General features: G+C 38.2%; 1 protein-coding gene across 4 annotated transcripts in view; it reads right to left on the reverse strand.

The window, feature by feature from the left end:
- Nucleotides 1-26915, reverse strand: part of LOC118225613 (syntaxin-binding protein 5-like) — a 119292-nt gene that overhangs the window by 17316 nt on the left and 75061 nt on the right. For 3 of the 4 annotated variants that reach the window (XM_035414254.1, XM_035414243.1, XM_035414276.1), the window contains 10 exons: nt 13551-13623; nt 12811-12958; nt 12391-12458; nt 11960-12000; nt 11410-11630; nt 9367-9551; nt 8794-8919; nt 8325-8476; nt 5389-5451; nt 4364-4411 (listed from right to left, as the gene is read on the reverse strand). In XM_035414254.1, coding sequence (XP_035270145.1) covers nt 4364-4411; nt 5389-5451; nt 8325-8476; nt 8794-8919; nt 9367-9551; nt 11410-11630; nt 11960-12000; nt 12391-12458; nt 12811-12958; nt 13551-13623 — 1125 coding nt within the window. The remainder of the gene's footprint in view (nt 1-4363; nt 4412-5388; nt 5452-8324; nt 8477-8793; nt 8920-9366; nt 9552-11409; nt 11631-11959; nt 12001-12390; nt 12459-12810; nt 12959-13550; nt 13624-26915) is intronic. The other variant, XM_035414265.1, reaches the window with a different exon arrangement.

Consider the following 26915-nt stretch of genomic DNA (forward strand, 5'->3'; position numbering starts at 1 on the left):
CAGACCATTATTCCTCCTCCACCAAACTTTACAGTTGGCACTATTTAGGCCATTATTGTTAGCACTGTGCAACCCAGATTCGTCCTTCAGACTGCCAGATAGTGAAATTCATCACTCCAGAGAACGCATTTCGGCTGCTCCAATGATTCCAATGGTGGTGTGCTTTACACCACTCCAGCCAATGCTTGGCATTGCGCGTGGTGATCTTAAGCTGGTGTACGGCTGCTCGGCCATGGAAACCCATTTCATGAAGCTCTTGATGAACAATTCTTGTACTGATGTTGTTTACAGTGGTAGTTTGGAACTTTGCAACTGAGGACAAATTATTTTTACACACCACACGCTTCAGCACTCAGAGCTTGTGTGGCCCACCGCCTTGCGGCAGAGCTGTTGTCGCTGCTATACATTTCCACCTCACAATAACAGCACATACAGTTGACTGGGGCAGTTCTAGCAGGGCAGAAATTTGACAAACTGACTTTTTAGAAAGGCAGCATCCTATGACAGTGCCAAAGTCACTGAGCTCTTGAGTATGACCCATTCTACAGCCACTGTTGGTCAATGGAGATTGCACGACTGCATGCTTGATTTTATGCAACTGTTAGCAACGGGTGTGGTGGAAAAAGCCAAAACCACTCATTTGAAAGGGCGTCCACATATTTTTGGAAATGTAGTGAATGACAATGTACATTTAGTGTTGGGCTAGTGTATTTGTTTGCTAAGCTCCCAATCAGTATGGGCTGTCTGGACTTGCGCAACCTGGGCATATTGTCAATAATTTAAAAAAATTACGTTTTATTTATTATTCCTGCATCCCAACCTGTGAGTCCGTGAGAGAGGGCCAATTCAATTTTAATTTAAGTATTAAAATGTTTTTCAAGTACAAAAATACTGAAATATATTCAGTAGCTATTCATCTCTATCCTGGTTTTGGCTGTTAAAATTGCTTCTGCACTCCATTTTAGTTTAATTATCGGCATTTTGCGTAAGGTTGTTTATTTTATTCATTTTTGTTTTTTAAATTTAACCACTTCGAGCATTGCCCCTAGTGGTTCGCCACGCCGTCGTGCTTAGACTGCTCAACTCAGACATTCTGTGCTCCTGCATCCAAATTATGAGTTGAAAACACAAACCGGTTGTCCTAGCTTTATTAGTAGATGATTCAGGACAACTATGCTGGATACGGAGTTTTGCAGCACCACCGTTGTCACGTTGTCTCATCTGTAACTAGACCCCTCATGCATGATATACTGGACAATAGTGTATATCTGGAATCTGGGCATACGTGAAAACATTCTTTTACCACTAAAAATTTGTATTCTGTCGTAGCAACAAGATAAAGCCAACAATAGCCAAGGCTATGCCAGTACAGCTGTGAAAAACGCTGCTCACTGAACAGTGAAATAAACAAAAGGATTTTTAAAAAATTATACCATGTCATTCTACTGTCAATATCTGCAACTAAATATGGAATAAATATACAACCTTACCATTGGTTTTACGTGTAGAGATGTCCCTTTCAAGACGGACTGGTCATATATTGTCTTGGAAAATCAGTTTGTGAAATATACACTCATTTGTGATGCCTGGGTAGCTTCCAAAATAGCTGTGTGTAATACTACACATGTTGCTTACGATGTTGTTGTCCTTTGTGGTACAATCTGGCTTGATCGACAATTAATCAATCCAATAGGTGACAGAATAAGCTTTCTAACATATGTTTAATTTTACTTCTGGAATAATGTTTTATAGCTCAGCGTAACCGAAAGTTTTGTATCATTATAGCTGCATTATGCATTCAGTCTGTGGTAGCAGTAAAAGACAGCACCTGGTGAAATATTATCAATGACTTCGTCATTTCTTGGAAATTATTATTATTCTTGAGAAATTCTGAGCATGGCCAAGGCATATGTTTGTTGATAGACCTAGCTGATATACTGTTTCTGGGCTAAGTTAGAACTGGGGAACAACGCCATTGATTCTGTCTCTATCTACTGAACACAGATAAGATTTCATCATCCAAATATAAGTGTTACTGCTGAAAATGTTTCGGTTATATACGTTATTTCTGAAATTGAGTGTCTTTAAATAAGTTAATGGTACGGTATAATTAGGATATTTTACACTGTAACGTAAGCGTTTATTGGTTTGCTAAGTAGTGTTTGTGTTCAATGCACCGGATGTGAAATGAACTTCAACACTGCAAAAACGTGGTGGACGGCTGAATATTGTTTTAATGTCGTCCCTTCCCCATACAAGAAAACATCACATACTGTAGAGTTCAGAAAAACATACAAGAGTTAATGATTACACATTTCCGTACTGTACCACAGTGTGATAATGATTTTACATTTTTTTTTAAAAATCTGATCAATGTTTCACCTTAAACTTTCATAATGTATATATTCTATAATGGACAAAAATAATTTTATTGATTTTTAGAGAGATGTGTTTGGATATGTTTCAGGACCCCTAGATATTTAAAGTCACTGTATTGATGGAAAGCTTGTAATTCCCACTTGAAAACGATGCAACAATGAGTTTCTTCAGTCAAACAGTTGATTTGTAGTGAAATACATGATTATGTTGTGATTTACAGAATTGCATAATTTAGACATTTTCAAAAGATTTGGAGACAAGAGATACACTGCTTACTAGTAGTTCTACATATCCACCCCGTAGATTTGACCCACTTGTGGTCAAGAAGTTTTTGATCCAGGACATATATAGTTTAACTTGCTGTATATTTGCAATCTCTCAGTATTTTATTGCAAACTAAAAAAGGCAAATTCATTTGTTATTTTTTGCCTAGACAATTGCATTTGTGGCACTTTAGTTTATATTCATAATTTAGTAAGAAATTATTAAAGTTAGTATTCTAAATGGTACAAATGTCCTGCTTCATTTAAACCATTTTTCAAGTCTGTGATACTCACATCTGGAGTTATAAAGCTTTAAATAGGGTACCCCATAAATGGGCAAGGATTGGCCAGATATGGCATGTGTGCATAGGGGTTAATATGTAATACCCTTTTGTTTAATAGATTGCATTGAGTTTTAAAATAAGCCAACAATGGTCTAAATGAAAATGCACGTGTGAACACTACAGCCCTATCCACTTCATTCATTTTCAGAAATAGCCTAGAAATAGTTTTCTAAATTTTGTTTTTATATTATTATTTTATTATTAGTGGACCCATGTTATGAAATAATAGCTTATAGCTTATTATGCTTGAACCTCCTAATATTTTTCTAGTCTCTGCCATAGCATAGTCACGCAATAAAGTCAACAAAGTATGTTTATTATCAGCAGGGTATAGCTACTGCAATAAACGGTTTATAATTTTAATGTTTTTTTCTAAAGGCTATAAGACCTGTTGTCAGTTCTTTCACAGTGTTGGAGGAAGCAATGCCAAATGTTATGCATGCAATGGTCAATAACCTCATTAGTGAAGAGACTAGACTAGATGTTCCAAAAGTACTAAAACACCAAAATAGCAAGGGATGGGTGAACAAGAAAGAGACAAATGGAGACCTTCCTGTCTCTTTTTGACAATAGGCTCCCAAGTTGTAAGAGGCGTCCCTGTTTACCATGCCTCAAGTGTCTACTATTGCACAAGTTTATTTTGCATGAACAGATTATTGCAAAGAAATGAATTTTTGTCCCTACCCTATGCATCCTGATATGCGGGACTATGCTATTTCATGGTGCAAGTAGACATCATTTGTAAATCATGATATTCCGCTCCCATCGCGATAGTGACAATCATCGTCAATATATATATTTTTCCAATCAGAAAAAAACAAAAAAGATTGCATTAAAAATAAAAATAAAAAAGACTCAATTCAACGAGAAAACAATCAGTCACAGCTAGGAATATGCCAGTGTAATTACAATGTAACTATTACAAGTCTACACATTATCATAAAGCAATTATTGTGGAACATAAGTTTATTCATGTGTAATTACAGCAAGACAATGCTAATATATTCTCAAAAGCTTAAATTCGAAATCCACACCAACCACCAGGAAAATGTCCAACAGATGCAAATTAGTTATCATTGGATACAAAAGATTATGTAAACATTTGCACAGATGTCTAACATGGGTTAAAAAACAGTAGAAGCTTCAAGCAGTTCCTGATTGTTTAAGACAGGGATTAGTGTTTAACCCACACCATAAGGTTAAGAATAGAAGGCTTGCCTGTTTGTCAACCATGATCAAAACAAGATCTCAGACGCATTAAGCTGTGAGTATTAATCAGTGTTTAATTAGGGTGCTGCTTGTTAGTTTGCTATAGGAGAAGCCCGACAAAACAGTAGGAAATGGTGATATAACTGTTACACTGCGTTCATACAATACCTAGGTCACTGACTATCATCTTGGAAAACCTGAAGTTTTTTTTCTTCACTGGACCAAAAGAAAAAAACATGACAAACTATCAAAAAATGAATAAATGCAGAAACAAATATGAGACTGTAAAACATACTGTGTGACAGCTAGTGAGCTACATAGAAATGTATATGTAAACTGTATATTTTTTTATCAAATTCCCAGCAATTTCTCAATATTTTCAGAAATGTAAACATGGAAAATCATTTTCTGAAATGAAAATCATTTCAGAAATTCACAAATCATTAATAAGAAAATACGTTATAATGACTTCATTATTTTCACAAAATTCATTATTTTCCTATCCTGAACACTACAGTAAATGAAAGTAACTGGTCACTGAATATGCAGTAAGCTTTCACTGACTGTCTACCAGAAATTGTCAATACTAACTTTACTGAGAAGATACAAAACACAGGTGAAAATCATGATGGATTGAAATTCTGTTCTGAAATGAAAAATAATTCCTAGTGAAAATAGGTTTAATCCAAACATAAATGATTTTGGCCTAAGTGTTTTGTACAGTTAAAAGGATAACTAATGTTTATGTGAAATAGTCTGCTATTTACCATTTACCCTTGATAAAGTTGAACAAAAATTTGGTATATTTTATCCTTAATACAGCCTACAGTATATTACATTATATATTCGATGTCCTCAAAAAACATTGGCAGCCTTGAAGATAATAAAAATGGCTGTATAAATCAACACCAAAATGAACTATATTGTGTGCTCAAAAAATATGAAAATGATTATTATTTCATACAACTGCTCAGGGGTATAGCTTTTCTTAAGGAATTGTATTCCCCAAAAAGATTCTTGTAAAATGTATTTGAACCTCTGTTATCAGATATTGAGATATTCTAGTATACATATGGGAATAATCATAATGGGATGTGGTCAATGATCAAGAAATACATAACAGTGTCAGTACTACAACTACTAATAAATAAACTGCTAATGCTGCTACTACTATTAATAATAATCTACAATACCTGATATTGGCGATTTGCATCGGTCATCTGAGGAGGCGGATCCTTCATTAATATCAGAGAGACCTGTAAAAAACAAACAAGGGAGACAATAAAAATGGACACTCTTACTGATGCTGGGGTGTAAATCATAACAGCTACTACACTACAACCATTAATTTACTTAGCGGACACTCTCTTGTCCAGGGACACTTATATAAAAAGCATGCAAAATATTTATATATGCTATTTATTTATTCAGATAATTGGTGTCCACAATGCGGATTTCTGGAACATTTGGATTTGGCCATTTAACAAGCGCGAATCCGCAATAGCTGCGACCACACACGCACGCATCAAAGAAAACGTGTTTTCCACATGATTTTAAAAAGGTAATACATCTCTAATCACCTTTATACCGTAACAAAAACGATATAATTTAGAAATACAACTGTTGGAATTGATCCAGGTGAGTACTTTATTTCAAGAAAATCATTTTGCAACATAGCCTAGCCCTATCGTTTCATAATATGTATGGACTTTAGTTGTTGTGAGAAGTAACAGAAATAAAAAAAACACGGCCTTTTAAATGTCAAAACAACCACATATTCTTGTAAAAACCCATAGAAACATTTTTTTATGTTCTATTTGCTCAAAGATTTGCAAGAAAGCAAGTGAAATATATATATATATAATTTTTAAAAATTTCATTTGGAGACCTCCGTTCACCCTGAAGGGTCCTTTTGTTTCGCAAATGAGTAATTACAGGCGTAAATTGGACAGACTCTCATTAAAGAAACTGATGAAGAGTGTTACATGAGGCCATCTATTGCTTGAAGAGATATAGATAGGTATGTAATGTAGTGCTCATTATCTAGGCTTCACCAAGATCATGTCTGCAGTGTGGTATAAAGCATTTTATTAAATTTTAAAAATTTATTTACTCTAATATTTTAATCACGGTGAAAAGGAAACACGTCTTTTTGATTCCCAGTTCCCAACCTGCTGCCAGAGTGCGATGATGCGTATCCCTAGGGAGGTCAAACCGTTTTCAGAAAACAGAGTTTGACAGTTTATTTTTAATCCATAATCGCATAAATGCTACAGTATAATCAATTAACAATGTATAAATCGCTGACTTTCCAGAAAATTAACAGTTGTTTACTTTAATACAATGTTAAAAAATCAGCTGCGTCCCTCAGCATGTAATAACTATCATTGGGGAGAAAGGATCCATGTATTACAAAAAAAAAAAAAAAAAAAAACTGCAGGACAGAATTCATTTAATGTTTCTATTCAAATACAGCCTAAATACTCTGCATGTGATAATAAAACACAGTTTCAAAAAATGGCTCATAAATGCAAAACCTATTATATACATTGATTAATATAATTTATTTATTCTTTTTAGCATTATAAATTATCAACCTTAAACCTGGAGTAACTTTGCTATGTGACTGCTGCCAAATTGAATGAAACAGCTAATTTATGTTTCAATAGATCATTCGGCAACAACTTGACAATGTAAAGTCATTCTTTAAAAAAAATTGAGGTTGAAAACGAGGAATAAGTTTTATGTTTTGTTTAAGTGGTCTACATCACTATATTGCTGACACATTTAGCTTCCTAACATTGCATTGTGGTTTGTATGCCAGAAATAAATGCTAATTTCTTTAAAACAAAAAATGCAGGACTACAGTTGAAATAAGTAGGAATTATGTTAAATCTGTGTTAAACATGCATGTTGCACTGTATTGATCAATTTGAAAACCAAAACACATTTCATTAAGCAAATTCAGACAATGTAAAATGGTATTTCAACAAAATTTCCAAATGTTCTGTAGGCACATGAGTGACATCAATGGTAAATTACTATAACTGTCAAAAAAGTCTCTCTACATAAGACATCTGCTAACTGGCAGTGAAGTACAATAAACTATATACACTACCCTAAATCTCTCTATGACTGACCCAAGAAAACTACCAAGGTGAAAGATTAGAATGATGAGATTAGCAGAAATTACAGGAAACATTACAGTACATAAAATGGGAGATTTCCTATATGTCCACAGAGAGAATGGAAACTGGGAAAGAAGAGGAGAGAGACAAATGATGTCAGGCAACTTACTCAGGTACGAGGCTCTTAGTTTTTTCACAGACTCAGTATAAAAGTTAGACACAAGGGCGCACATGCAAGACGTCGCAGGTGGAATGTCTTTACGGACAGCCATGGAAGAGAGATCAACAACAGTCAAAGCAGGAGATAGCAAGAGATCGCAAAATGACATTAAAATAAAGCAAAACCTCATAGAGGTCTGAGAGACCACTACCCCTTCACTCTCTGGCAACATCCAGCATGGACTAAAAGACCACAGAGCAACATAAAACAGAGAGGAGGAAAACAAAAACAACTCAAAACTTAGGAAATGCCAGGGGACACATCTGGTGTATGTCCAGAGGAGGGACTTCATTACTCTGAAAAATCTTGCCATGCCCTATGCTATAGTCTAAATTTAAGACTATGGTCTAAAACCTGTCTTCTGTTATAAAGCCGGCCTTAATTTAACTAGATAAATAGTATGGATGTTATTATCAGCTTTGGTTTACATGCAGTTACAGATGTGATGATAAAAAATAGAAACTATGATTTGTTGACAAGGTAGGTTAGTTAAGTAGGTAGTTTAACCGAAAACTGTAAATTATTGATAGGTTGGACAGAGATAGCCTAACAATGGTGCTTCTTGTTAAGGGAGGGGTGTATTCCAGGTAGAATGCTAACTGCAGGATGACAGTAGAATGGTTATCTTGGTCCCCTAGAAAAGGTGCCTGAATGGAGGCCACCGCTTTAGTTTGTTGAAGTAGCCCTCACATAGCCCTCGCCATTGAAAGAGATATGCACATGAAGAAAAACAAACCAGTTCAAGAAGATCAAACTGCATCTTTATGCAGTTTTTCTGTACCTGTGGATGGCTGTCGCAATTTTCGAGGGGACCGTGGTTGTCTGTGATTGGGTTCACTTGACCTAAGAAGCTCAAGTGTTCCCATGTTTAACAGGACAGTCTTCTGAATGTAGTCAATAACTGCAAGGCCACAAGTATTGCCAAAAACCACACTGTTCCAAAGAGAAAAACAAGAAAGAAGACTCATGAGAATATGTAGGAACAGCATCAACAGTGAGCTGCCTCTGAGCATAACCCTTGCGAATTCTACTCCTTTCAAACCAAATTCAAATTTCAAATCAAATCAAATTCAGCACAAATCTGGCCATGACTGCTATAAAATGTTGCCATCAGGTGAACTGGGGAATAATGAGCCTTCACATATGCATCTGCACCTCTGTTCCATAGGCTACATTAGGAAAGTTAAGCACAGCTTTGTTCGAGAGTTTATAATGAGGATGTCTGATGTTGACAGGCCCTGTGGACTTACAGTCCATATGAGGAGTTGACAGCCAGGCTGGTGATTGGTTGGGGCGGTTCCCCACTGACCCGCATCAACTGAATGACCAGCTCCACCTGGAATCCTGGCGACTGCTTCAGTGGTGAACTTCGTACCCTGGAACACAGAAATGGCAAGCAATCTACTATACTAGGCTTGACCCACAGAAAAATCTTTACTCAATAACTATTTAGATGTCTGTAATTAAAGCAATATCCATAATAAGCATGCAACTGGGGTTAATGGAAAATTAACTTTTCCTGGCTGATTTCAGGAGCCATTGCACTTCAATTAATTATGAAGTTATAGGCTAATATCTCTACACAATGACTGTGAAACGTTGATGGCTGCAGAGCATAAAAGAGGATATAAAAAATAATTTCACCAGAATATATTTATTTTTGGCCAACACAAAAACTCAGTCTGATGGAATCAGTCAACAGTAGGCCCAACAAATCATTATCCCCTTAAGTTTCTACCCATTCATATCAGTTGCAACCTTTGCATGGAGATCAATAGCCAGCCCTGTACAGTCTGGAAGCCTGTATGTATTCTGGGACCTACTTGAGGCAAGAGGTGTCGTCTTGGGCTCCGTCAGGGGAGCATCTGGTGGAGTGGTGGAGCTGGGGGTCACTAGGATGTGGGGGGCTGGGAGCATCCCGTGGCATGGAAGACATTGTCCCTTGGTCTCCACACATCTCTGGAGACTCCATGTCATTCAGTTCATACTGTAGACTTACTTCCAGGAGCTGGAGAGAGAGATGAAACAAACACACACGAGCATGCACGCACGCACGCACGCACGCACGCACACACACACACATTACATTTGACAATGACATATAGGGGAGCTGGATAGATAAACAAAACATACACACACACACACACTCATATGAAATTTAACAATAAGATATCCAGCTATACAGTACAGAGAGAGCAAACAGACACAAATACAGGTGCAGATACACTGACGTTACATATAAAAAATACACTAAATACACAAAGGTGCTTGGCAGATATCATACACACACACATACACTACAGGTCAAAAGTTTATGCTTTAGTCATATTTTGGTAATAGGTTTTTAGCAGCTCAACTTCTGGAAATGGTACAAGATAAGAACTGAATAGCCAGAAGTCAAAAAAGAATCATTTACTTCACTGGACAGTGACCTAAATTTTGGAGTTCATAAAAAGCCATATCTGCCAAAACAAATTATTTCAATTTTCCAACAAGTGAAGTAAAATCAAACTAGTTTCAGATGAATTGGACAGAAAGGTCAATCCACAAATGCAGTACATCTGTGGAAACATCTACAGCACTGTGGAAACTTTCCATATGACTGCCCTTGTAGAAAAAAATGGCATGAATATGCTCAGCAGTCATCACTGCAAAAGGTGTATCAGGAACACTAATTTACCAATTGGCCATTGTGGGCCCTTGGAAACTTCAAATACAGGAGACAAGATACATGAACTGGGGGGTAGCCATTTGAGGTGTAAATGTGTGCGCCTATGTGGGAGTGTGGGTCTGCATGTGTGTGTGTGTGTGTGTGTGAGTGCCAGCTGGAGTGGCCTGGGAAAGCCCATAATGCCAGTCCCCATACAATTCTGAACCTTAAAAATTGGTTAATACACTGGCAGGCACTATGTTGGGCATTCTAGTTAGGTCATACCAGAGTAATACAGAGGTCACTGCCGACTTTGTAACTTTGTTTAATTGTTGCCTGATCTAGTGTCTCCACTAACTTACAAACACATCCACAATAGTCAAAGCTGTCCCTCCCAAAAACATCTAAACATATTAATATTTAATGTCACATTAATTATGCACAGGTGAGGAGAAGAGGGGGTGTGTCCCCACCCTCTCTTTCAGTAGATAAAATGTATAACTTCTTTTTAGTTTAGTACATTCTGCTGTCTTTTGGTTTTTAATTTCAGGCTTGGCACATCTTCAAATTACTTTGGGACAAACAAGCTGTGGTTTGTTACCTGCTTTCATTCATTTCTTGTGTGACTGTAACCTGTCCATGTCTGTGACATTTGTTATTCTTTTAAGGTAGTTGAACCTTGTCTTTAGATTACACGTGAATACTTGTTGTGGCTTAATATATTTCTTACTTTTAATCTGGCTGCGTGTTCTACATTTTGGTAAAGGCTGATGCAACAGTTTGCTCTGCCTATCAACAAATTTGGCGATTTAAATGATAATTGATATCTTTGATAATGATAAGCAAAACAAATGTTGGATAAGTGAGGTGGTTTAACTGTTTGTGCACTTGTGTTCAGTATTCAGATGACAGTGTTTGTGGTTAAACTGCTGCATTCTTAAAATTAAACATACTTTACGTAATCCTAACTTCGCAGACAGGTGGCTAGTTTGTTCTATCTAAGATTTAGATATTCTTTTTAGTAAAATGAAAGGTGTTTATTTCTTTATCTTGTATTGCTTGAAAATTGTGGGTGCAATAAAACGTTTGGCTAGTAGTGTACACACGTGCATAAGCACACATTTAGAAACAGTTCATACAGACATACACACACATTCTCTTACACTCTCACAACATACACACACACACATAACACAAACACTCAATAGAAGGCTACCTGCACCACCTCAGTGGTCACTTCTTGTTTGCTGAACCTATAAACAATGACATGAGCAGAGACTCCTGCCACGCACAGAACCCGGCTCTCAGGGCACCAGGACACGATCTGGATGGCAAAGGGATCCTCGTCCAGGCTTTCTATACTGGGCCTGTCTTCTTTGCTACGCCACTTCTCAAATACCTTGGCTGTCTTCAGCTTATACAGCACCTGCAGCATCACTACAACACCGCAGAAACAAATGAACACCATCTTTTTTAAAAGTTATATCTGAATCACTTTTGTTTAACACAGGAACACTTCAAAAACATCTGTTCGACTGTTCATGTTTTACTCTTCCTATATACAGCATAGGCTACCTTGCCTGTAGTCCTACATTGTCAGGACTGAATGATTGATCTCTGGGGGATGGGAATTACTGAGTTTAAGACAGAACAATGTATGCACTATGCAGATTCTGCATTATGCTGTACATTGTCAAATCAATCAAAAATGTCAACTTCATGACCCCTGATTTTACAATACACAAAAGCACCAAAAAAATACTTACTGGCAGAGGCATCCCAGAACTTAACTGACCCATCTGCATGGCTGTTATTTCCAGAAAGAAAGAAAAACATGACTGTGCAAACAATATTCTATCACTGCCATTACCATTGGTGTATATTTAATAAAACAAACGAAACTCAATATTCAAATAAAAAAAATATCTAATAAAAATGCATTTGATCTCCAGAGAATTAGAGCATAAGAATATAATAAAGCTGGAGCTGTTCCACACAAAAACAACTTTCTGTGCAAAAAATGCTTCCTGATATCAGTGTGAAATTTACCTTTAGCTAATGTCCATCTATATCCCCTTTCACCAATTTGCCATCACAATCGCAGTCAGGACATTCGTACAAGTCCCAAGCAGCCCCTTCCAACTCCCTATAGATCACTCCCTACAAAGGCGCATTTGTATACTAAGGACACTCTTACCCAGTAATGATAATCTCAGGATAGTTTTGTGCATCTTGGCCCCAGTTGCCTCCACTTATAGGCCACTCCTGAAGAAGAGACAGCCTGTTAAAGCAGTGGTGACACTCGAGGAAGTACTTCTTAATCTCTCATCCTCCCAATTTTTCAGGATGAATATCTAAATGAAATAATGCTTTCCATTTTGCAAAATGCATGCACATTTGTGTTAAACAAGGAAGTGTGTGGGTGGTAGTGCAATAAAATGGTTAAGAAATTGGTGAACTGGTGAGGTAACTTGTTAGTCAGTATCAAACTGAGGTTTCAGGATCAATTGCCAGGTTTCATACTGCTCTTGTACTCCTGATTGGACTGCATGTAAACAAGTAAGCTGTGTAAACACTTTGGACAAGTACTGTAAACCTGTGCTGATGATCATGTTACCTTCTTACTATAGCCTTGACGCTTCTGTCTGGAGCCAACAGAGTAGAGTGCAGGGACAAGATCCAAGGGACAGTCAGCGAAGTATTCACAGCAAGTTACGGGAGATTTATGGATAGTCAAAGGGTATGGGCTCTCAAATACTGGGTAGCTGTGAAGACAGGTGGTCAAGATCAGGACATTTAGAAACAGATCAGAAAAACAGAAACCCATCACATGATCCCTTGCTTTCCCTATCCAATGTGTTTCCCAAGATTGTTATAAGAGCAAGTTCTCACCTGAACTACCTGGTTAAATAATGGTCAAATGAAAAATTAAATTGTAAAGTTTCTGCCTACAAATAGGCAGAACATGCAATAGAGGCCTATTAGATGAAATGGCATAAAAAAGGTAAATATGTGCATAAAAGGTGTTTTTGTCAAGTGAATTTCTTAGTTGCAACACGTTCCATACAGCAAAGCATTTTTATGATTAGAGGTGCGGTATTAAGTTTGGAAATATTAAAGTAGCCTAGTTACATAGGTTAGATTACAATGACACAGCCTGGCTTTACGATACCAGTAGCTAAATGCCGTTTTCATGCAATAGCATGAATTTTAAGTTCAAACCTTGTTTAATAAATGTATGATGCCTGTCTGTTGCTATATTATTATTAAAGCACCACTATTGGAACTATTTGGATGTTTTTAAACAGTCTGGTTGGTTGCGTTGCAAGCACAAAAAATCTTGGTACTCATCCTCACCCGATTTGTCCAAGGTCAATAACTACCAAATCCTTTTCAAGTAGAACCACAACAGCATACGGTTCCTGAAAATCTGTAAAAACAGAGAATATTTTTGTAAACCTTCTATATGGATAATTGTTTTAAAAAATGTTCAATGTTATTAAAAACATAGAATTTTCTAGTGAAAGCTTCCTGTCAACCCATTTAGATATTTGTCCTTGTTTTAAAGCTTCCGAACCGGTATAAACTACGATAAACCAGTATAACTGTTGATAGTATGCATCAATCATATAAATACACCAAAAACCCTAAGGACAGTAACTGGAAAGCTACAGTTAAAATACCTGAGTAAATAGTTAGCAAATGCGTGTACCCTCAGTTCACCAGCACTGAAGAGAACTTTTCATACTTTAATTAAAGTAGTCTGGATACACATTAAGAAAAAAAAGAGAACAAATTGATAAAAGTTTAAAGATATAAGTATTTACTTGAACAAACATTTCAAGAATATCATGTAACCATGTGATGGTAAAACACCCCATGCACCCTAGAAGCTCCAGGACATTGGCCCTCATTTACGAAACGAACGTACGACAGAAAACGGGGCGTACGGTCATTTCCAGGCAAAGCTCGGCATTTATCAATTTGGACGTAAGCGGAGGCTACGATCAAATCTCACGTCAAGTCTCAACTCGTGTGAGCAAGTTTTCATGTCAGCGTGGACTTGCGGTGCAGCATAGTAAATCTGGCTGAGTAAGAGAAATTGTTAATAGACCATATTCTGACTGGCATCTAAGCATATGCAGCCACATATTCATCACTAAGAATATTTTGCCATAGGCTACATATTTTTATTTTGTAAAGGCCTATATCGACTGTGTCATATCCCTAACATAAATAGTTATTTTCTAATTGTTTGCAATTAACGGGGTTAACAGTTTTTTGGTGTAGGCTATGACATTAATTTCTTTCATTTTGAGATAGCCTACTTATTAGGCTAAGCTACAGCTGACATAATTACAAGCAATTAGGTTAGATGCTTATTCAGTCACCTATTTGAACAAGAGCTTTGACAGTCATCAAATCTCGGCAATGGCAGATCTGGCTCTGTTAGAAGACCTCTACGCGCCCGTAAGACGCAAAAAGAAACGAACGAAACAAAAGCATGTTTATAACATCATTAAAACAACATTAAAAAGAAGAAAAATTAACCCTGCAACCGTGTAATTATTTAAATACTAGTAGCCTAGTCTATTAAATTTTTACCATTATCCGGCTCGGACACAGGTCTGTGTCTCCTCCGCCACCTGTTATGCCCGAAATGGAAGCAGAAGAATTACGATATACGCTAATTACTATATATATATATATATATATATATATATATATATATATCACGGATGTATAAATTAAATATTCCAACCTCAGCTGGAGTTCGATTGTCTACGGCAACACTGTTGACCGCAGCAGTGATTTCCTTCCACACTGCATTTTTCTGACTTCCTTCTATGCCACTTTTCAGGATGCCAAATAGAACTAATTGGATCAGATTCTATTTCTAGGTCGGAGAAATTTCTCTTCTTGGCCGTATTACGCTTCTCCATGTCGTAAACTCTAAACCAAGCGGCCAAAACCAGACTTCGTTTTTGAAGCTCATTTCCTGGTCTCGTTGTTCCTGGTTGCTCACTAGCGCCACTACGGTTGGCTCCAGTATAGGTTTTTTCATATCCGGTTTCCATGTAAGTCTACGGTACAAATGAGGTCAAAATACAAAGTCAATCATTTTTTTCTCATGAGAACAAATAGTCACAATATGTGTATTTTATTCGTCTTATGACTGTCCATGGGTCAATTTCATGATTTATTGTGTCATTTGGGCACTGTTATAATATTTGTTGTGGACCAATGAGGTACAGTTTGCGTCACTTCCTGATTACTGCAGAGGACTAAGCTACAGTAGGGGCTACAGTCTATGGTCACTGGGGTGGGAGGTGGCGCCTCTTGGCCTTGACATTGCGGCTCCGACCACGGTCCACCTGTGCGAAGTCAGAAAATGCAGGCATCCCTTTTCGTAGTGATTTCATTATGGCGTGTGCTATTTACAGCTGCCCTAGATGACCATTAAATAATCCTCCTCTGTAGTTTTTCGGTAGCCGAGTCATTTTTACTATTTCCTTTAGCCTACTTAACCAAATAATTAGTTGGCAGAAAGCGTAATTAGCTTGCTGTATTTGGTAGTCCAATAGCCTGTGCTAAAACAGTTCGCAACTTCGGCTACCAAGCTAACCCTAAACTGCAAATATTCAATCTGTCAAACGTGTTTGACGGCTTGTCAGTCCTGTACATTCCGTAAAAGTCTACCTGGGCCATGCATCATGCATGTGACAAAGCTACTATAATCCCGATTTTGGGATAAACACTGCAAAACTTTCAGTTTCACGAAGCGAATTAAGAGTCTTAAGGTTTATTTGCTGAATAACATGCAACACACGATGAAATCACACACACAGAATTAAACGAAATTAACCATCTCTGTAAGACTGGCATTTAGAAAGGAACATGTTTTTAGCATTTAAGACAGTGGTTCACAGAATCGGTCCTGGGGGCTCCTTGCGTATATTGGCTTTTCTCCATTGGTTTTCATGATTTACAAGAAAAAAATAATAATTAGAAAATCAATGTACATTATTTTTGTCTTCATGCACCAGGTGGAAAACTTGCTGTTCAAAGTGCGTTGTCATATTTACACGCCTGCAGATCAGTTATTAAAATACTTGGTAGATTTGTTAATCACCGCTGACAGTGTTTATTCGGTAGAAAGTGACTTGCGAACGATCGGTCAGCTAGCGTCACCCAGCAAGTGAACACCACAAACGGCGATGGAGTAGCTAGTAGCAGTTGCTGGCTCATTAACTGACTGTGGCGAAAACCTACGACGATAACTTGCTCGGTTAAGCAGGTCTACCAGACAGTTATACGAAAATTAGCCTAGTCAAATCACCAGTAGCCTACACATCTCTGATTGCTTGACCATCAGTGTAGTCGATGTTCTTCCCCTCTGGTTCATATTGCTAATGCGTGAGCTAACCACGGATAGCCTACCTAGCTCACTGGCAAGCTGATATGCTAGCTAAGCATTTTCGTTTTGCTGAGAAACATAAATTGAAGATAACTGAACATAATTGAAATATTAATGTCATACATATAACGTGATTACATGACACAGTACAGTCATGGATGGAAATTAAACTCCGTTAACCTTTGATAATATATTTTAAAACATAACGGCAGACAGTCAGCTAGCCTCAAGTTCGTTCTGCAATCGTTCGTACAGGTTGATGGGCTTTTCCGCACCGGACTGTCACTCACATTGTAAAAATCACAAGACCGCGTAACTCTATGGTTTTGGCTCCAAATCGACAACATGGCCGCGCCCGCCATTGAGCTTCAAAACGTGTTTTAGAGACCCACGGAGAGTCAATGGGTGAAGTCACAGTAGCTCTGTCCATATTTTTTACAGTCTCTGCTCTAAACCGAGAATATATAGGGGCGATATTTAAATTACGATTGTTTTAAGCCGCCACATTTATCAACGCCTGATCATTCTTGCGCTGTGATTGGCGAGATACGAACGTTTCATGAATCACACATGAACCCTGTCGTAAGATGATTTCTGCGCTCGGATCTGCGCTGGTTTCTACGTTAGATTGATAAATGAGGGCCATTGTGAGTAGAAAGTTAGCTACATTTTCCCAAGCACATACATATATATTAAGGCTGTCAAAAGTGCCATGAATTGAGTTCGAATATTAGCTTTCGTAATTAGTTAGAGTTTGAATATATTCGAATATCATTTGCCTATAATTCACAAAAATAAGCTGCTTATTGTCGGGCGCAATATGCACGTGACGCTCCCTTCAATAACTGGCCTGCGCGTTATTTTCCACAAGCGGGCAGTAGAATAGAGGACATCGGTGAACTTTCATACTAGGTTACTACATCTGGGGCCTCATTTATAAAACGTAATTTCGATCAACTTTGTGGCGCGTACATAGAAAATCACGTCAAAGTAGTGATTTATAAAATTTCAACATGACTCGATTTGACCGTGGAAACGGTTGTGGCTCCACCTCAGGTCTTCACTTAGCGTATACACGCAAGTTCATTTTATAAATGAGCCCCCTGCAGTTTCTATAGCCTAATGCACAAATAAATAAAGCACTTTCTCGTGGATGTAATTTGCCACAACTCGGCATTTATTAATCACAATAATAGGGAAATTATTATATATAGGAAATCCCTGTTTATTTCTTAACACAAAAACTACTATAACGGCTAATACATGTAGCCTAAAACAACATAAATTACTTATTCTGTTGGTTTGTTTAACTTCTTTCATCATCCAATTTTATCAAAATCTTCAGAACAGAAAGGAAAGCCTGCCATGGGAACATTATTTAGCCTAAACTGTCAGCTGACCAGACCAGAGACTGGCTCGCGAGGCTAGCTGACCAGTAACGTTAGGTGTCCATGGAGCTGAAAGTATCACCGGAGGTTATTGGCAAGGAAAACCAGACGATCCACTTGCTCTGGATCCAGGGCAGAACGTTTTTTGTTGACAGAGGAAGTAAGGTTAGCACAGGAAATGAACTTTGCGTGCATGAACATGATTCGCCGCATGAAATTAAAGCCTGTATATTCATGTTAATTACAAAACGCGGGATCCAAAACTAATATTCCAATGCTCAAATTTAGGTTCGAACTTAAAAAAAAAAAAAGATTTTCGAATAGTTTTAGAACTTTGAAAATTTTTTGACAGCCCTAATATATATCCAAATAAAATTACTAGTTTCCCAAATATAACTACAGAAAATAATCAATATGGAAAATATGCAAATGGCTCCAACATTGATTTTAGAATGTTATTCGTTGACACTGGATAAGGCTAGCATAATAACAAACATATTTGAATCAAATTTAAAAGCTAGCCTGAAGAAACCTCTTTGCTTATACTGCATATTCAGGAATAATAATTTATGGTATTTCCTGGATTAGGAATTTGTGCACTCATTGGGCTCTCAAAATCTGTTTTTAGTCGGTTAGTCGACTGAAACATCTTGGTATGGTATACAACATCTCATAAAAAACACGTTTTCAACGTACAAAAATGCCAAGTTACTCACACATACAAGACATACACCATCTATAACTCATTCATTCACACTGCCAAAATCCAGGCCTGCCATTAAAAGTATTGATATCAAAATGACGCCAAGTTACGGTACTAGAAACAATATAGGCTATCTTGCCTCACCGAAATTAAATAAGATGTATTCCAAAGCAATGCTACCCAATATTGCCTCAATTCTTTCAAGTCACTTGGCCCTGTGTTTTGTAATCTTACCATTTTACAATGTCATGCAAATGTTGTGTCAGATCAAAGTCTAAACAGGAGACTGAAAATTTGGGGACCTTGGAAGAAATCACTTGTCTGACTGAATATTTCAGAGAACAGTGTGTCAGACATCTAGTCCTTAGATTATAATCTTTGAGAAACAGACAATATCATTTGTATGACCCTAGGAATGTATCTGTTTTCTCACTCTGCCTGCTCTCCACACCACTAACATGAATGGAATCATTCTTCGGGCAATTAAGCCACGTTTCAGGTCTTATCTCCATATAAGTCTGGGGTGCCCTGGACAGCCATCTCTCCTTTGGAAGTTTTATGACATTATCACCTCCCAGAAGAGACACAGGATACCGTATTAGGGGTCGGAGACAATAGCGTAGGAGATGGCCCAGTGCCAACGTTGCATACGAACAAGTACATGTTGGCGAGATTTTGGTATTTCGATTTTTTTTTTAATAACAAAAAAAAAAACATCAGGAAGCGACCTTTCATTATGCTATCAAACTTTAAAAAATTTAAATAAATTTAATGTAAAAAGACGGTAGCCTGTGTTATCCAATCGTCACATGATTTTGAACTTTGACCTGACGCTAGCAGCACGTAAATATTGGTGTCGGCCCTGCAGCAATTCAAAATGAGCAAGCGAAAATACCCCAGTGGTGCGCAAAAACTGCAAGAACAGCAACGAAAAAAACAAAATATAGCAAAACTACCGAAAATTTAATCAATATTTCTCCCAAATCAACCAGATTACCAACGCGGGGGATGCAGTTAGCACTGGGACGAACATTGTGGATGCTCCTGTTAGCGCTGGGACAAACATAGAGGCTAACGTTAAGCTTACAGTAGTTGGCATGGTGCAGGCTGACCATACCGACAACGCAGAGGACCCTGACCAGTCTACAAGCTGTACTCCCCCTGAACAACAGGTAGACAAGGAGACTGGGCCTAATCAAGAGGCAACACATACAGAAAAGTATGAACAGTATCCATCAGACAGAGCTAATTTCCCCGTTGATTTAACGGATCCCACTGTGAAGAGGACCATACTTGACTTGGGTTCATGTAAATCAGAGGGACCCTTTCCCAGGGACAAAAACGGCAGATGTTTCTCTACAGAATATTATTGCAAGCAATCTAAACTGGGTTGTAGGGCCCATCGTAAATGGCTATGTTATTCTCCGAAGATGGATCGTGTGTATTGCGAGCCTAGTTGGCTCTTTTCGGATAGGAGATGTCCATCCCACCAACTCTCCTGGACTGTAGGCATTAATGATTGGCAGGGACTCTCTGGAAAAATAAATAAACACGAATCGTTGCGTGCTCATCTAGCGGCATTTGATACGTGGAAAAACGACCTTACAGTGGATGCACAACTTGACAGCGAGTACAAACGTCAGGTAAATTTTTGGACCCAAGTGTTAACAAGACATTAGCATCTTGTAATCTTGCTTTTAGGGGGCATCGTGAGCAAGTGGGTGAGCTCAACAATGGGAACCTTTTGTCAGTAATAGAGTTGTTGGCTCGATATGATCCCATTTTGCAAGAGTTACTTGATAAAAGAAGCAACGTTAATTATTTAAGCCCTTCAATTCAAAACAAATTTATTGCGTTGTTATTACAGAAAGTACGCGACCAGACTGTTCATGAAATAAAGGAAGCCGATTTTTATTCGATCATAATGGACACTACTCAGGACTTAAAGTAATAATCTGGAAGATTTTCATTAAAATAAATGTCTGTTAAGTCACTATCTATCCCTGAATTAGGTAACACAATGGTTATTGAGCATATTATTATATTAATTTATATTATTATCATTATAATAATTTATGATTAAAGAACTGGGTGTCTGTGGCGACATTCCCGGGAAAAAATCACAAGCGGCGCATAGATAGTGACGCGTTTTCTATCACCCATCAGTGGTTGGTCCGCCAGAGAGGGTAGGCGGAGCTAACTCAGCAGGCTTGCTCTTCAACTCACTTGTGTGTGAGCGGCGTACTGTTTTTTCCGGTGTCTGCTAGCGTTAAAGGTGGGGGGGTTATGGAACCCTAAAAAGTTTTTGTGTAACATGAGAGGTCATATTATTTGTTGATGTAGATTTCGTATTACATTTGATGACAATGTAACGTTACTAAATTACATAGCTATTTGCACAGCTAACGCTAGCTACCGGACCATGTCAATAAAGGCAACGTTAGTTTAGACAACGTTGCGCACAGTATCCATCTCTCATATCAGGTAACGTTGCGTTAGCTAGCTAGCTAATGTAATTAACACAATCTAATGTCAGCTAACAATGAGAAAAAACGCTAGCTAACACTACCGACCGGTACCGACCTCGCAAACCGTCTCTCGAATGCAATGCTACCTTGTTGCAGCGTTGCAATGTAGCTAACTAAAGGCCAGTTCAGATCAATGATTCACAACGAGACTGAATGCAACTGGCAAAATTCCAAGACGTCTGATTGTAAACGTTCTAAAACTGCACTTGGCGATTTGACAAGGTGGGTCTTTTGAGACCCTAGGCAACAGCTTCAGAGGCTCTGCAACTAACCAGTTCACACCGCTGCAATTTTCTCTGCAACATTCTAAAACCGATTAGTCTCGTTGCGAATCATTGATCTTAACTGGCCTTAACGTTACCGTTATTTACATTGCCATCAAGTTCATCGATATATAAGCGAGGGTATAGGTGGAGCAGAGCCAGGTCTGATTTCTGTGTTAAGATGTCAAGCCGGAGAAAACTAAATAAAAGAATACGGCAGTATGGATTAGCGTTGTTATTATTTTATTACGCTTCCTCATATGTTCCTTCAGCCTTGATGCCCTTTTTTGATGAAATCTTTGTTTTTGTTTTATTTTTCTTATTCTGATTGCCAATTTAACACCCAGCTCAGCTTTATTCTCGAACAGTTTAGCTAGCAAAACCAGAAACAAGGCAGTTGTTTCAAAAATATCACACAACAATCATTCACGATGATGATGCACGAGATACATAATTGCATGAGCCACAGCGAATCCCGCGAATTCTTCTCTGCAGTGTAAAGATGTTCATACCGAGCAAAAGGTGGATAAAGAACGTTTGTGGAAATTGATCATCACTAATTCTACCCCAGGTCTGCTACAGCATTTTAACCCGGCTCGGCAGTGTAAAGACAGCTTAAGTTAGCCTAATGTTAGACAATGAATGAGTATGTACATAACGTTACTTGTATAACAAACATTTTTTATTCAGTAAATAATAAGTGTAATAGTTGGCGTGGCCCAGGTGCCAACTGACTGACGTCACACAGGCGACACTGGTGGGATCTGGTTGGATCTATGGGAAGTGAGGTCCAAAAACACACCTGCAATTACCGCTTCTCGCCATTGGTACCGCCAAAGAGAACGAAACTGAAATCTTCGAGATTGTAACTTTAAGTAAGGTCGATCAACTCAGTCAAGTTCTCAGATATATCACAATTCGCAAAGACGACAATGATAACGCCACCGGAGTTGACATTAATGAGAGTTTTCTAGGATTTGAGAATATCTCAAATCAATCTGCAGAAGGACTCGAAGAAAAAATCATTGAACTGATAGAGAGTAAGGGACTATCACTTAAAAAGTGCAGAGGGGAAGGATATGACGGAGCCAGCGTTATGAGTGGCATTTATTCTGGTGTGCAGAAACGCATCCTCGATAAAGAACCGAATGCTGTATATATACATTGTGCAGCACATAATTTGAATTTAGTGTTGAATGATGCTCGCCAACCGATTGCAGAAATCAAAGAGTACTATGCCATTGTACAGAGACTTTACGTTTTTTTTAGCCAGAGCATCAAAAGATGGGAAATGTTGGAAAAACATCTTAATTCTAAACCAACACTGAAAAGACTTTGTCCAACGCGATGGTCGTCTAGGCACGATGCTATTCACGCGCTCCGATTTCGCTATTCTGACATTTTACAGGCTCTGACCAAAGTCTTCAATCAAAAAAATCAGATGAACGTGCAGAGGCCACTGGACTTATTACATCAATTGAATCGTTCAAATTTGCAATGATTACTGTGATGCAGGAAAAGATTTTGGAGTCGGTCGATATAGTATCCAAGTTATTGCAGAAGAAGGATATGGACCTTTTCCATGCAACAGGCCGACTGGGCACTGCATGCAACACCTTATCACAGCTAAGGGATGAGTTTGAACACACCAAAAGCACAGCACAGGGACTTGCAGCTTCTTGGAGCACTAACTGTCATTTCACTCAGAAACGCACACGGCGCACAAAGCGACAGTTTGATGAGCTCTGTGAGGATCAGCGCCTCACAAGTCCAGAGGAAGGTTTCAAAGTAGGTGTCTTTTATGTGTGCATTGATACCATTGTTTCCCAACTCAGACATCGATTCAGAGGAATGGATGAAATTACAAAGCGATTTCGTTGTTTACGTCCCTGTGAACTCATACAGGCAAACGATGATGCGTTGCACGCATCTGCTGAGACACTAGCCTTGACCTACAAGAATGACCTTTCATCGGATTTTCTATCACAGCTACTTTCGTTCCGAAAGGTCAGAAATAAAAAGTATTGAAATGGGTTCAATTAAAGATCTGACCGAGCTCCTACTCCTGAGACATGCATCTATTCTGCCTAGTGTCACAGACGTGACTACTGCTCTGCCAGATGGATTTAAGAAACATTGTGAAGGAATTCGCACAGAAGAATGCAAGGAGGAAAGGGCGTTTTGATCTTTGTTAAAGGTAAGAATATATTTAATTCTGTTAGGGATTATTAGGGATATTTATTAATCATGGAATCAAATTAACTCTGGGTAAGATGTTGGCCTAGCCTTAGGCCTATTTGTAGGTCTGTTCTCTGTGCTCATTTGTGTATGGATGTGTGTAGCTGTGTGGACACAAACACTCGCACAGTCACACACACACATTCCTATGTGTCAGCATTCTGAGCAAACAGGCAGCACGGTGTAACTGATATAGCTGTATATACCATACGGTCAATGCTGTATGCAGCCATAAAATAAATGTACCGCTATAACCGTTTGAGATCCACCTCCGTTGCGAAAGGGCCCCCGCCCCCTCCTTGCGGGGGGGGCTCCAGGATTTTGCGTTATGCCACTGGTCAGAGACTCTATGTCAGGAGTGGGGAACCTTTTTCCTGTCTGGGGCCAAATGAATATTTGCATATACGACAGTGGGCCTTAGACTGCTATGAACTCACATGTTAATTACAGACATTTTTTTCATGTTATGCTGACTGAATGTTCCTATGTAAACTAGATTGAAAGCTGAATATACCTTAAATTCAACGTGATGGCTGACTACACTTCGTCTCAACCAATTGTGTAATGTCTGGTGATACTGATGTTGTTGCCAGATGGAGCTGGCTCTCCAAGTTTATGTCTGTCAGTCTGGAATGAAGTCTGTGATTTGCAAGTGAGAGTCTGGAGAAGAACTGTTTATCGCGGTATGTGGTTCCGAACAGTGATGCCATCTTAAGCGCGTTTCCTCAAACTTGGAAATTCGTCAACGCCTTACAATGAAAGCAAATCTCAAAATCTGTTGGAATCCCACACAGAAAAATTGCTAGCTGGCTAGTGTTCGTTATGTCTGTTGTCTCACCCATACCAAGTGAATATAACTCGAAATTGGCAGCAGAATCTTGCAAAAACTTATCTTGTGTCATGTCACTGATACGATCAGACACAGGGATCAGTTAACTCACTCATAACTTACTTCTGTGACACTTTCTAGCTCCTTTTTAGGCCGCAGGAAAGACGCTTGTTGTGTAGCGAGATTATTACTCAATGCCTTGAGTTTTGCTGTTCGCACCATTCCTCCAAGAGTAGCATAACTTGTAGGTCTGCAGGTATAATGTCTCTCAAGCTTTCTGAGAATGGCAAGAGCTTCTCCACAAATTAAGCAAACGGTCTTTCACTTCCACAAAAAAGTAATCCTCTCTCCATTTCTCTAAAAACATGACCTTCAGCATCAACTTTTCTTAGCTTCGCCATTTTCCCAATTAAATCGTACACTTGAGATATGACTATTTGATAACTTACACAAGTGACGTTGCTAGATTTTAATTGGATGATGAAACTTTTGCTGTTTTACTCTTTCATATTTCTGAATCTTCAAAGGTTTTGCAAATTGCTGTTATATTATAACTGACAATTGTTTTCAAAACAGGAAAAATATACTGGCTATATAAAATCTAGGAAACATACAGAGGGCCGCGTGATATTGACCGGAGGGCCGTATACGACCTGCAGGCCGGAGGTTCCCCACCCCTGCTCCACCTGGCTATATGCTGCACAATGATCCGTTTTCCTTTTAAGTTTGAATGCAATATTTGAAATTTAATTGAAACCACTGATTGAAAATCTCAATGTTTAAATTAATAATGGTTGTTGAGTTCTGATAGATTAAATCTCCATTTTTAGAGTTAGTTTCAGTTACAAGCCAACGTGGTACAGGGCTCTACAGTGGGAGTATTTCACTCGCATTTACCCCTAACCGGAAAAATAATTTACGAGCACAGTGTGCGAGTAAAGATTACAACCTACCCCTGCTGCTAGTCGTTCAAAAAGTCCCACATTCCACAAGCCGCAATGCGCCAATCACAGTAGAGTTTTCTGTGATGACGCAGCCTGTGTCAAGTGAGAGAAAGGTAAACAACACTGAAAAAAGTATTGGTACGATAGGCTATATGTTAAGGTTAAACGTGCAGACCGCTAAAAATGAAGCCTATTCTTTTTTATTTTGAGCGAAAAAGAGACAAGGAGAAAGAGGAATCCAGTGAGGGGGATTCGCAAGGTTCAACTAACGAGGCTTCGCAAGGTTTAACTGAGGCGGCTAAGAACAACGTTAGCGAAACTACCGTGACCCCCGCTGTCAACTTCAACGTCTACTGGAGCCGGCGGAGGGAGAACATACAGATTTAATGCGAATTGGCTCAAAATATTCCCATGGCTAGAGTTCGAAAACAACGATGTTGATGGTGGTATGTGCTATTGCACAGATGTGTGTCCCTTAGTACATGCACGCATGCACGCACGCACGCACACAGAGTGAGAAAAAAACCTGTACTGCAGAACCAATACGACTGTTAAAATGCAGTATCAATATTTTAAAAAACTGTTTCAATGTTTCAAAAAGTTGTTTCAGTGTTTCAATTAAAAAGAAAACAAACTTTCATATGTTTTACAAGCTCTTGAAATATTTTATTTAAAAAGCTGTGTCAATGTTTTATAAGCTGTTTTCAATATGTCAAATTTTCAAAAAATCTGTTTCAATGTTTTAAAAAGCTTTGTCAATATTTTAAGGCCCATGCCTAGTGTCTAGATACTAGGGTCTTCCCACAGTCCTCCACTGGTTTTCACATCATAATTGCACACAAGGAGAAGGAGCACATGCACGTGCAGTATAAATGTAATAAATTGTTTGTTAATAAACTTTGTGTTACTTGAAGATTTTTCACTGTGCTCCTAAATTTCTTTGTGCGCTCCTAAATGAAAACATTTAGGAGCACATGTACTCCTTGGGAAAAAAGTTAGCATAGAGCCCTGTGGTACGATATGGTTTTGTTACATGAAAAATGTAGGTGTAAATCATGTAAATTATTTATTCTATGAAAATTAATCTCTTGTTATCAGGAGCAGTTGAAATATTTACATTTCTTTCTTTGAGAGATGACCTGAATTACCTCCAAATATAGTCATATTTGATCTTTTTATAAAACCAGGAATATTGATAATAATATTAGAGCCCGACCAATGCCAACTTTTTGGGTCCGATGCCGATCCCGATTTTGGAGAGTCCTAGCCCACCGATTACCGATGTTTTGACCGATATTTTGTCAAAAAGTGCAACATTTTCAAATCAATTTGAAAAACTTATATTTTATCAAAATTTCTATATTTAAGAACATTTAACTTATAAGCAAATAAAAATAAACACACAAAGAAC

This window comes from Anguilla anguilla, chromosome 1 (genome assembly GCF_013347855.1).
Source record: "Anguilla anguilla isolate fAngAng1 chromosome 1, fAngAng1.pri, whole genome shotgun sequence".
NCBI lineage: Eukaryota > Metazoa > Chordata > Actinopteri > Anguilliformes > Anguillidae > Anguilla > Anguilla anguilla.